This window comes from Sciurus carolinensis, chromosome 14 (genome assembly GCF_902686445.1).
Source record: "Sciurus carolinensis chromosome 14, mSciCar1.2, whole genome shotgun sequence".
NCBI classification, from domain to species: domain Eukaryota; kingdom Metazoa; phylum Chordata; class Mammalia; order Rodentia; family Sciuridae; genus Sciurus; species Sciurus carolinensis.
Window position 1 is genome coordinate 73,218,055 of NC_062226.1, and position 12,580 is coordinate 73,230,634.

Below are 12,580 nucleotides of genomic sequence, written 5' to 3' on the forward strand. Positions count from 1 at the left end.
TAGATGATAACATCACATTTCCCTGTGATTTTGCCTCCCATCTTTGGCTGCAAATGAGAGAGCAGAGTAATTACTACTTATTAATCTTTAATTAGTGGTGGCGAAACATGTGCAGCATTAGAAGTGCTTGCATGGAAATTAGGACATGTAAGGATCATGTTTTCACCCTTTTAAAACATCGATTTGAAAATGCTTAAATTTTCTAAATTCCCATTTGTTGTTTCATTTCAGATTTGTGTCAGAAATGCTTCAAAGGAATGTAAGTAAATGTGTTCAGAGCTTGCATTTGAATGGCTATACTGTTCATCTTTATTAAATTGTTTGATAGACTTTGGTCTGTGTACATTTTGTTCATTCCACGCATGAAGAAGGATTTTCCTACAACCTTAAATTGTTGTCACAGTGGATCTGTCAGTTCAACTCATTGAGGTCACATATTTTTTCAATTTTTAAATATTTTTAAAAATTTAAAATATTCAGTTGACAAATGAAGACTTTACATATTTGAGTTGTACAATGTGATGGTTTGATATGTGCATACAATTGTTTAATGATATTCTCAATCAAATTGATTAACACATCCATTATCACCCGACCGGTACAGTTAAGTCCAAGAAACTGTTTATCTTATAATTGAAAATTTGTACACTTTGAACAATATCTCCTGCTTCTGGGCGTATATATAAAGAAAATAAAATCAGTATGTTAAAGAGATATCTGTACCCCCATGTTTATTACAGTGTTATTCACCATAGCCAAAATATGGTAAGAACCTAAATGCCCCTAGACAAATGAGTGTATTAAAAAAATGCAATACAACTACCCCCCACAATAAAATATTATTATTCAGTGATTAAAAAGGAAAGGAATTCTGCCATTTGTTTCGGCATAGATAAATGTGTAGAACATTAGTTTATGTAGAATATGGCAGACCCAGAAAGACAAATATTACATGAACTCATTTATTTTTGAGATCCGATAAAAGTTGAACTCTTAGAAACAAAAGTTGGGCATTTTTTGCTTTTTAGTGAAGGCATGTGCAACATTGGTCAACACCCTGTGTTTTGTTTAAAACCTGATTTTGAGACCAGAAACTGTTAACTTATTTTATTGTGTTTGATTAATTACTACTCTAATATATGCAAATTGCAAAGTTTGCTTTATTCCTATAATTGCATGTACTTTTCTTGACTGCAAAACCCCTTGCCTACATGCAACAGGAAAACTACATTTAGTAAGATGGGTGAATTTGATCCTGCATCCACTAAGTTTTTAGTGGATCTAAGTTGTGAAAATCTGAGTCACTGCCCAGTTGAGAGTCACCATTGCAAGTCAACTTTCCTATTCTTGGTGGTTTTCCTCCTCCTCTGGAACTTTTTACTTTCACAGGACTGGTATCTGGAAATGGGAGAGAGGATTTCATGATGTGGGCAGAGGGGTAGAACCTGGAAGCTATGGGACTGTTTGGTGGTTACCTCACCATTACTTCTGATCACTTTCACACCCTGGTTTGATCTAAAATGCAAGCGTTGTCCAGTCCCAGTGCCCTGGCCACGGCTGCCTTGTTCTCTGTATGTGTCACCAGTCAGCAAGGCACCCCGTTTGCAGTGCCCTGGCCTTGGTGAATCTAGGCAGATCATGTTATTACCTGCCTCTACCCCAGCAGGTTGGTTCATGGCTCCAGGGGATAATTTCTTAGACTGGCAAGACTGACCCTTCCCTTATAATCTTTTATGTTCTGATTGGAAAACAGAACTCCTTAGAGTTTCTTCCAATTTAACCTTGGGAGGCTTAGGTGGAACGTTGTAGATCCTTATCCCTGCCACCCTGAGTGCTTCTCTCATGCTCAGCCACTCTCCTTGAGTGGCATCAGAGCTGATTTTGCATCAGAATAGTTCTCAGGGAGGTTGGAGCCAGCACACTCAAGATGTAGAAAGGGGAATAGCCCCCCAGCACATTTGCAAGCTCTCAGTACTCTCCCTTTGAAAACTTCTTTCTGCCTCCGCTGCTCTTCGTAAAGATCGTTCACTCTAGGCTTCATCTGCACTTTAATATGAGGAGAGAAGAGAGGGACAGGGAGGGGACGGGAGGGGAGAAGAATCCTCTTCTGCTGAACTTGGTACTGAAGAATATACTCTAGTCTCAGTGGTGAGATGTTTCCATGAAACCCAGCACTTCCACCCAACTTTTAGAATCAGGGTCTGTCCTCAAAAATGAAGAAGTAAAGTCACCTTGCTATCCAATATGCATTTTTCAGATATGCTACATGTTTATGATATCCATATTTTCCTTATCAATTGTTCTTGATTATTTTCAGTATCCTAGAGTAAAGCCCATAGTGACACCGCGGTTTTCCCTTTCCTGCTCTGAGACTTTGATGGGTGAACTTGGCAACATCGCTAAGACCCATGATGTGCACATTCAGGTAGGTGTTTTTCTTCTGTTTGTGCCTCTGTCCTCACCAGTAAGGTTCCTCAGTACTCTAAGTCATAATTTCCACTTCTTCTACTGAGATGTCCTAGAGTTAAGTCACAACAGGGCGGGAAGTGCCCTTACAGGATGTCACCTAATCCAGTTCTTTAATCTTGCAGGTAAGAAACCTGAAGTTCCTTTTATCCTCAATGTTCTCCCATCAGTCTTCAAGAGGCAGATACATCTTGATAAACAAGATCAATGACAGCCTGTTTATTTATTTTCTGTAGAACACTTTTAATACATTTATTTCCAACTTCTCTTTTATTTGATACTATCTCAATGTTCCATACCTTTATTCATGGAGGAACCAAATTATTTGAAAACCAAAAAGAACCTAATTTTCACTTCACAAAGTGCATTTAAAAACCCTTTTGTTCTTAGTTTCTTAATTTAAAATCAGGAACAAAAAAAAAGTATATCTTACTTTGTCATTAAGTTGTTGCAATTTAGGAATAACACTTTTAAAACCTTGCAGATGGGTTAAAATTGGGAGCTTCCCCTCCCCCACTCAGGCTTAATTATACACTGCACTAAAATTTCTCCTCTTAAGAATTGGCTATCTTATAGGAAAGGGAAAGTCGGGGCAAAGGCAATACATTAATTCTTTGTTATTTTGTAGATTTTTTTTAAATGGTCTATCTTCTTAAGTCCCATTAACTATTCTTATCTTTCCCATTATTAATACTATTATTATTTATGATCTATAATAATTGAGTTTTGGGTTCAATCTCACACAGTATTCTCCTGGACATAAAATTAAAAACTTAGATGATGTTTCTACTTTGGAAACAGAATACCTATTTCTCAAAGAATAAAACACTAATGACATTTTAAAATATATGAAAAAAATTAAATGAGAAAAACTCACATTTTCCAAAATGACCTGTATCATCTAGTTGTCCTTTCTTCTCTTCCTGTGTCACTGTATTTTATTTAAAAGTATATCCTCAAGATCAGGAATAGATCTCACTGTCTAAGTGGAAGAGCTATTTTAGAACATCATTTTTTTTTATTATCTGGCTACATATATTCTATCTTAGAGAGAAAGAGAAATGACATTACATTTGCATGTGAATTATTTCCCAAAATAATACTTATCACCAATTGGTGTGATATAATTGTTGTTTTAGACTTGGGACTGGGGTGGTTACTCTATAGTGTAGCATCTTAAAAAACTTATGTCCTCTCAGATTTTATGATACCCAGGAGAAAGATCAGTGTGGGAGTCCCAGACTCACTTGTTTTGCTTGCTTTGGATTTTTATGGACTCTTTCTCAATGATTGCAGGATTGTCCAGCTCAGTTATTTCCAAACTGTTTTCTGCTGCAGAACTCATTCAGAAAACCAACAAAGGAGACAGATTGGAGATAGGGTCCCGGAGTCCCAGTGCTGCTTCATTCTGAACCTGTTTATGCCTTCCACATAGTGGATTTCTGTGCATTGTCAAACATGAAACATGACTAAAACATTTTCAGCTTAAAGAATTTGGAAAAATCATTCATCCAGTGAAAACTTTTTACTTGAGAGATGAGAAAATGGAGACGCAAAGAAAAGAACTGACTTGCCCTAAGACACGCAATCAGGGTCAAAAGTTGGGATAAAACTCAGGTCTCAATTTTCTTATGAGTGAACTATGCTGTTGAACTCATGCTTAAAAGTCAACACTGGAAGAGAAAGGTTACCACAAGCAGCAAGGCTCTTGACTCTCTTAAAGAGCTTTTTATTTTTTCTTGCTATAGTTAGGAATTTGAAAAGGATTGGTTGGAAAAATTTGCCTTGAGATGACACATGCATGCTCATTCGCGCGTGCACACACACACACACACACGCACACATACACATACACACACACCATGTTCATACTATTCCATTTGTCACACATATTGGTGTAATGATGCATATAATTGGTTTAAGTAAAACCCATGCACAGCCTTTGTTGTCCATTGATATGGTTCCTTACACGGCAGATAGAAACCAGTCACAACATTTTGAGGCAGGAAATATAACTTGTATTATTTTTCAGAAATAAATGAAAATATTATTTCTTTTCTTTTAGAGCCATATAAGTGAAAATCGTGATGAAGTTGAAGCTGTGAAAAACTTATATCCCAATTATAAAAACTACACAGATGTTTATGATAGAAACAATCTTCTGACAAATAAGGTAAATTCTATATCATGGTGTAATCTAGGTTAATGCAGGCATTTACCAAACTGGAATGAAACCCAGTGTGTGTATGTGTGTGTGTGCATGTGTGTGTGTGTGTGTGTGTGTGTGTGTGTATCTGTGTGTAACTTACATTGACCAGAACTCTCCTCTCAGTCAATAAATCTAAAGGCTTCATTTGAGGGTGGGATTATCATTTGGTCCAAGAACACTTCAACAGAGCCATTAGCATGTAAATGTGCCTTTCTTTAAGTCAGCAGACACATTCCTAAGGATCCTTTGTATAAGGAATATGAATAAGGATATTAAATTACATATGAAAATTTAAAAGGGGCTATCAGTAGGGCATTGGTTACATTATAGAACATACATAATTAGAATTTTCTTCAACAATCACAAAGAATGAAGTGTACAGGCTTCTAAGGAAGAATGTGCAATCTAGTTTGATGCCTTTGTGTGTATTGAGTAGCACATTCTCACCTGGAAAAAACTGGCTGGAAGACACACACTGAATGTTGAAAATGCTTCTTCCTGAGGGAGAAAGCAGAGCTTTTCACTTTTTTTTTTTTTAAAGTTCTGAGATTTGAAAATAAAAATGAGTGTGTATTACTTTTATAATTAATTATGATTTTATAATTAATTAATATGAGTGACTAGCGACCTCATTACACTAATATACCCTTTGGCCTTGACCTTCAATGAAATATACAAACTGCATGTGGAGTTTACTGCAGCAAATAATTTCTTAGTTACTATGTTAATGGAGATGTGCACGTAACTGATTTAAAAGGTTAATACTCTGCATAAATCATGTAAATGCTACATCATAATTTTCATCTGTCTTTACATATATTTCCATATAATTAATAAATTAACCTTCACTTTGCATATTAATTTTATTTGTACAGAGGTTGAGAAATTTTATTTAGATTATAATTCTGTGGTCACTGAACCATACCTCCCAAAGGAGAAAGCTATTTAGATATAGGTTTTATACTGAGAAAAAAAAATCTCGAGTAAAATCTCTTTCAAGAAAACCCACAAATATTACCAAGACTGAAAATTTAATGCGATTTCATATGTATTCCATTCCTGCTTTCTTGGACCAATTTTGCCTTCTGGATTAATGCTTATTAGATAGTACATTCCCTAATTTTTATGAAAATGTAAAAATTGGTGAGTTAAAGTTTATTTGATGGTATCAAGATCACAGTTGCCTGTATTAAAACTGAGAGAAGAAATAAAGAACAATTTTTTGCTGGGTAACTTTGATAGCTTCCAGGTGCTGATGAGGGAAAGCTTCCTTCTAGAAAGTTCTGGTGAACATAGGAACATAGTTCTGGTGAACATAGCTCTACAGGTAGCTCACCACATAAACTTAGAAAAGAAAGCAGCTTGACAATTTTCTAGGGTAGAAATAATAAAATCATAATTCTTCAAACTGGTTGGATACTTGATGCTGTAGGTCATCTGGACCAACCCTTATCATTTTATGGATCAACCAAAAGAAACACAAGTGAAATTCATGAATTTGCTGAGAGCTTTGTAGTACAATGTTTTACAGGCCTTTCCTGAAGTCTAAGATTTATATCCAGGAATTTTGTACAAAGAATCATAATTGTTCTTGTAAAGATGATAATAGCCAGTCATAGTTTCTGTCTCTCCCTATATTATCTTGTTTTGAGTGAGTACTGATGTAAGCATTTTTGGGTGATAAACTACATGTAGAACATCTTCTCTCCAGACAGTGATGGCGCATGGCTGCTACCTTTCTGCAGAAGAGCTTAACATCTTCAACGAACGGGGAGCATCCATCTCACACTGCCCCAATTCTAATTTATCGTAAGTAGGCAATAATTGCTTGCAAGATTATAAATGTGCATGTTGCATTTAGGCAGCCAGAGGCCATTGTTCTCTCAGTCATTCATTCCTCCAGGATCTGTGTTCTAGTTATGTTTATTGGGACAGGAAGTAGATAAATGGACATTTACCCATACTGTGGTAAAGGAAAAAAGAATATTTAAAAGAGGAATTTTTTTTTGTAGAGTATGCCTTTGAAAACACCACATCTCCTACAATGTGCATTAAAAAAGAACAATGGGAAATACAACAGAAATAGTTTAAAACCAACAGCATTCAAGATGTGAAAGAATGCACATGTACAAGTGTCCCAGGAAGGCAGACCTGACACTTTTTGGAGCTCTGGAGTTAGAAGGAAGTGCAGGGCTAGTAGAAGACAATGCTCCACAGTATGCTGGATCTGACAGGATGCCGGTTTTCACAGGGCAGCCCAGGAGGGAACTTTTGCTATTGTAATTCCCCAGAATATAAAATCTTTTTTTTTTGTAACATGTTCTTAACCTTTTGAAAGGTTATGAATTCATTAGTGCATCAGATGACTGCTGGCTTTTCTCTCCAGGAAAAAAATAAAACCCATAAACATAAAAATGTTGCATCCATTTTCAGTAAATTCATAGATTCCATGATGGGTGTACATGAATACTAGGGTAAAAACCCATGCTTGCACAAGTAATTTATTTAAGAGGTGATCTTAGAGAGTACCATTAGAAAAGTAAGACAGGAAGGAAGTCTGTAAGGAATCTATATCATCAAGCGAGTTACCACTGTGGGCTCCTGAAGTTTAATTATTGGAGAAATCTCAGGGAGTGAGTGTACAAACAATAGTGGTTGGTAGGGGGCTGCTGATGGGGGTGAAGGAGCATTAATTCCCTATCATTTCTGACCTTCCCCAAACAAGGACAGAGAGGACTTTAGTCGTAGAAGTCCCTTGGCAAGGGACTTGGAGGTGTTGGCAGTTGGAAGCCTAGGGACTTCGCAAATGGCGCAGGTGTGTGTCAGTGGCAGTATGTGAGGGGGACTTAGAGCCACAGGACATTTTTCTAGAGTGTCTTGAGGGGCTCACGAAGCTCCAAGTCTTCAGATATAGTCACATGATAGGGAATCTTGCCACTGTGACCTTAATTATGGTCTAGTGACCCCATATGAGAAGAAATGCCATCCCTTGAATGCACTGCACAACATCCTCTGATTAAAACAGGATCCGGATTTGAAAATTGGGATTCGAAGTTAAATTTCTTAAGGACACATTTTTGCTTAAATGCTGCTCTTCAACAACTTTGAGAGGCTCATTATATGTTTGATGGGGTTTTGGAAATCACAGGTGTGTGCATTTTTGAGCAGACTAATTTGACCTTTGCATCTTATTTTTTTTTGCCATGCTGGAGATCGAACCCAGGGCCTTGTGCATACAAGGCAAGCACTCTACCGACTGAGCTATCTCCCTAGCCCATCTTCTTAGACTTCTAAGGATGGGCTTTCGTTTGTCTTTTTATACAGACAGCACAATATATTAAGCTCAAAGTCATGAGGTCCAGAATTCAGCCCAGGAACTCTCTCTCTTAGTTGCTGCATCCTCACAGGCAGCATTTGAAATCTCAGACCCGGATTCACCAATCTGTATCTCTTTTCTAGTTGTAACCGCCTGTCATTTATCTTGCGAGTGCCGGGGAGTAATGGGGTGACACCTTTTCTCACCCATCACAAGGGTCATATCTGACCCTCTAAAACAAAAGGGAGACAAGCTTAACAAATTTCCTTAACCAAATTTTTACATGTATGGAGGCTTTTAGAATAAAAAAATCAAAGGCTGGGAAGATAGCTCAGTTGGTGGAGTGCTTGCCTTGCAAGTACAAGGCCCTGGGTTTGATCCCCAGCACTGCCAACCTGTTTTTATGCTTGATTTGATGAAGCATGGACAGGCATGTAGAAACATAATTGAACTAAAAGGATTTGAGCTAATGCTGAGAGACTGAGTGGGAAACCCAGTGAGCCCTGATGGGCAGATTCTTCTTGGCCTCTCTGTGTAGTATTTTTTTCCTCCCAGGTATAGGGAAGGATCCTTTCTGAAGTGAGGGTCTTATGGCCTTCTACCAAACAAGGTAGGCCAGAGAATTTCTCCATGGCCAGTTCTAAAAGAGAAAAGCAGGGAAAGAAATATTTCTAGGTGTTATGGTTTGTTTTGAGGAAAGGGTGTTCTAGTTTCTGATTCAGTTTTGGAAATAGGAATTTTAGTTTCTGTTTTGGTGCTGGGGATCCAATGAAGGCCTGGCATGCTAAACACATGCTTTACCGCTGATCTACACCCCCAGGCCTGAGAAATTCTAGTTTCTACGGCTTGTCTTGTGAAGAAGAAAGGGATCAGGAGGACAGGAATAGGTTAGAGGAAGTCTATGAGTTTTGAGGTTGCTTCTAAGGTGCTAAGAAACATCCTTTGGGGTATTGTTTTCTGAGCCCTAACACAAATCACCACTTATTCAGGGTTACAACTTGTTCTGGCAGTAGAGGAAGGGCAATGCTTTATAATTTCTATTTCCTAATATAGAAGAGTGTGTTGGTTAAAAAATACTTAAGAACCAGTTGTGGGGTGCACACCTTTAATTCTGGGTAGCTGGGAGACTGAGGTAGGAAGATGGCAAGTTTGAGGCCACCCTTGGCAATTTAGTGAGACCCTCTCTCAAAATAAAAACTAAAAAGGACTGGGGGAGTAGCTTGGTGGTAAAGTGCCACTAGGTTCAATCCCCAGCAGTCATTGTTCCCCCCAAAATTTAAAACCGATAAGACTTTTGACTAATTGCAAGGTTTAACTTCTTCATTTATTCTTTTCATATAAGTGATTCTCCAATTTCCCTTTTGGCTCTTGATGCTTTGTATCTTCCTGAGATTAACCTCAGCCCAGGAGTTAAGCTCTTTATGATGCTTTGTACTCCAGGACTTGGATGGCCTGATTTGACTAAGTGTTTGTGTCAGCATGAGAGCTGATAGGGTGGGAAACGACATTTTTTTTTTCAGCGATATCACTGTCATCATTATTAGGTGACCTCCCATTGTTAGAATTGCATGGATCTCCTCTGACATCTTCTCTCTCCACAGGCTCAGCAGTGGCTTTCTCAATGTGCTTGAAGTCCTGAAACATGAAGTGAAGATAGGGCTGGGGACAGGTCAGTAGGTGGAGCTGGTGGCATTGGTCATTCAGCAAATAACTTTTTGATGCCACTAATTTGTGACTAACAGTTCTGCATTTAAGAAACATGAGTTTGATTGCCTGGTTGTGATGTCTTACTAAGTATCTTACTGAATAGTGAGGTCAGAAGTAATACGATACCCTATGTAAATTTATGATTACACAAATGGTATGCCTTGACTCCATGTACAGAGAAACAACATGTATCCCATTTGTTTACAATTAAAAAAAAAAAAGAAGTAATATGAACTTGTCTGTGAAGGGAGACTTCATGACACTAAACCCTGAAAGCCATTATCCCTGTTTGTGGTTTAGAGATTAAGCTATTAAGGACCATTGTTTCTAAAGTGTTTTACAGATTTTTTTAAAAACCTTCTTGATTCACCCCCACACCCTTTTTTTTTTTTGTTGTTGTTGTTCTTCTAGCTAGGTTTTAATAAGGTTTGGATTTGTGTGCTTTTTGTTTTCAATAACTTTGTCCTCACAAAGACTGTCTCATAAGAAAATGTATTTGACCTAGCTATAGTGAGCAAGGTCAAATTCTCTCTCTGCCAACTTTGAGAACTCTGAGACATGATAAGAACCAGCTTTGCTTTTAACCAGTGTTTGGCCAAAATGGGACTCCTGGTTTCCCACAGGTGTTCTGATGTTCACCCGGCTGAAGGACATTCTAGGTGGTAGCTGGGGTAGCAATGTACTCTTTCTTTATAGTGCATTTTAATTGTTTTTCCTGAGCATGTGCAGTACTGTTCACTTAGAAAATGAGAGTCAGCCCAAATGTTTAGGCATCCTCCATGAGCCTTGTTTTATTACTGTGTGTGAATGAACTTAAAATTTTTAAAAGGAGAACAGAATTGGCCATAAGAACTGATTTTTCATTTTTTTTAAAAAAACTTTTTAAATTGACACATTAAACTGTACATATTAATAGGGTGCGCTGTGATATCTACCCATGGATATATTGTATGGTATATAAATTAGGATAAGCAGATCTGTTTTCTGAAACATTTATCATTTCTTTGTGGTGAAGATATTCAAAATCCTTTCTTTCAGCTTTTTGGAAATACATAGTGCATCGTCATTATCTCTATTCATCCTACTGTGCAACAGCCCACCAAAACTTATTTCTCCTAACAGTGACTTTGTACCTATTCACCAATCGATTTCTACTTCTCCCTCCCAGCTTCTGGTACCAATCATTCTACCCTCAGCTTCTCTTGGGTCAACCTTTTTTTTTTTAGATTCCACATTATGAGTGAGTTTATGTGGTGCTTGTCTTTCTTTTCTGTTCTTGATGCTTTTGTATTCCTGTATTCCTCATTAAGAACATGAGACTGCATGCATATTGAAATTAATAGTTTTCACCATTCTCTGCAACAACTTAAGTTTTAGTTTGTCGCAATGAGATATTTTACATCAAGCAATTAATTGGAAAATACACAATAATATATATTTATTACTATTTTAAAAAGAGATTTGATTAGAGGTTTTTCCCAGTTTTACATAGAACCAAAGTAATTAGGATTTTAAAAATTCTAATTTAAGCCTTAAATTATTAAGATTGGGATAACATGGGGATATTATTACTGATGTTAGCCTTCCATTATTAAGATTGGGATAACATTGGGATATCATCACTACTGTTAAAGGAGACAAACTAGTTATTTTACTTTCACAGGAAAGTTTTAAAGGTTAAGAAAAAAATGGCCAAGAGTTTGCTACATACTACAGTCAGTTAATATGAAAAATTTAGCAGACATAAAAAATTGGGTAGGTATTGCTTTCAAATTTTCTAGGAAAATTCCTATGATTTAAATTCACCATGCAATTTCTCCAGTTCTTTACGGGATTATATCACTATGGCCAAAAAAGCGTAGGGGACATTCTAGCTGTCACCTATTGGTTTTAAGACCTTCAGCAAAATACCTGGTTTACAACAGCAACAATAACAATGATAACAATACCTATTTTATAAACTTGTTTTGAGAATTAAATGAAAAACAAACGCATGCAAAGTGGTTGGCACAGTGTCTGGCACGAAGCACTGGTCCATCAAGATTTTGGCTTAAAAAGAAGGAAAAAGCAAATATATTGACCAGATGTTTGCTTAAATGCGCTATATTAGCTTATTAGCTGGAGAATGCAGTTTCATTTTTACAGTCTATTGCCATAGCCACCTAGGGAGGGATCCACTATTTCCTAGACATGATGTTTATGTTTTCAGTTTGCCCTTTATTTATAGACTTTAGAAGATATTTAACCTCATACCGTGAATAGAGAGGAAGCCCAAGAGTAGTTCTTGCACTGTGTCTTTAACAAATATGGGCAAATCTTGACTTGCTCAAGTATTAAAAGCCTGCAGGCAGCCTATCAAAAAACATTGCAAAACAAGAGAAGAAGTTTAGGAGTGAGAGCAAACATCTAATAATGATCTACTACCTGATCCAGAAGAAAATTTCTAAAATTTCCATCATCCTTAGGATATAAAAAGACATTGCACTATGAAAAGACTGCAAATGGTGGTGAAAATACAAGTTTTTAAAGTGGAAAAAGAAAACTGACTGGAGAGATGGCAAATGGCACAATCACACTGAAGAAGTGTTTTGCAGTTTCTGATAAAGTTAAATATACACCTACATATAACCCAGCAATTTCACTCTTGGATGTTTACCCTGGATAAATGAACAAATATGTTTGCAAAAAAGAGTTGTACAAGAATGTTGATGCCTGCTGTATTCACAAAAGCTCCCACCTGGAAACAATCCAAGCAACTGTCAAGCTTAGATAAGCAAATTGTGGTATATTCACATAATGGAATATTATTCAGAAGTCAAAAAACAAACTACTGATACATGAAAAACATAAATACGTCTCAAAAATATTTTAAGTGGGAAAAA

At 37.0% G+C, this 12,580-nt stretch overlaps 1 protein-coding gene across 3 annotated transcripts in view; it reads left to right on the plus strand.

Annotated features, from left to right (window-relative positions):
* The window catches only part of Gda (guanine deaminase), a 169,144-nt gene that overhangs the window by 78,157 nt on the left and 78,407 nt on the right, over positions 1-12,580 (plus strand). For all 3 annotated transcript variants that reach the window (XR_007104842.1, XM_047523653.1, XM_047523654.1), the window contains exons 6-10: positions 232-259; positions 2,318-2,425; positions 4,532-4,639; positions 6,387-6,484; positions 9,593-9,660. Coding sequence is in view for 2 of the 3 variants with exons in the window: in XM_047523653.1 (XP_047379609.1) it covers positions 232-259; positions 2,318-2,425; positions 4,532-4,639; positions 6,387-6,484; positions 9,593-9,660 (410 nt within the window). In the remaining variant the exon portion in view is untranslated. The remainder of the gene's footprint in view (positions 1-231; positions 260-2,317; positions 2,426-4,531; positions 4,640-6,386; positions 6,485-9,592; positions 9,661-12,580) is intronic.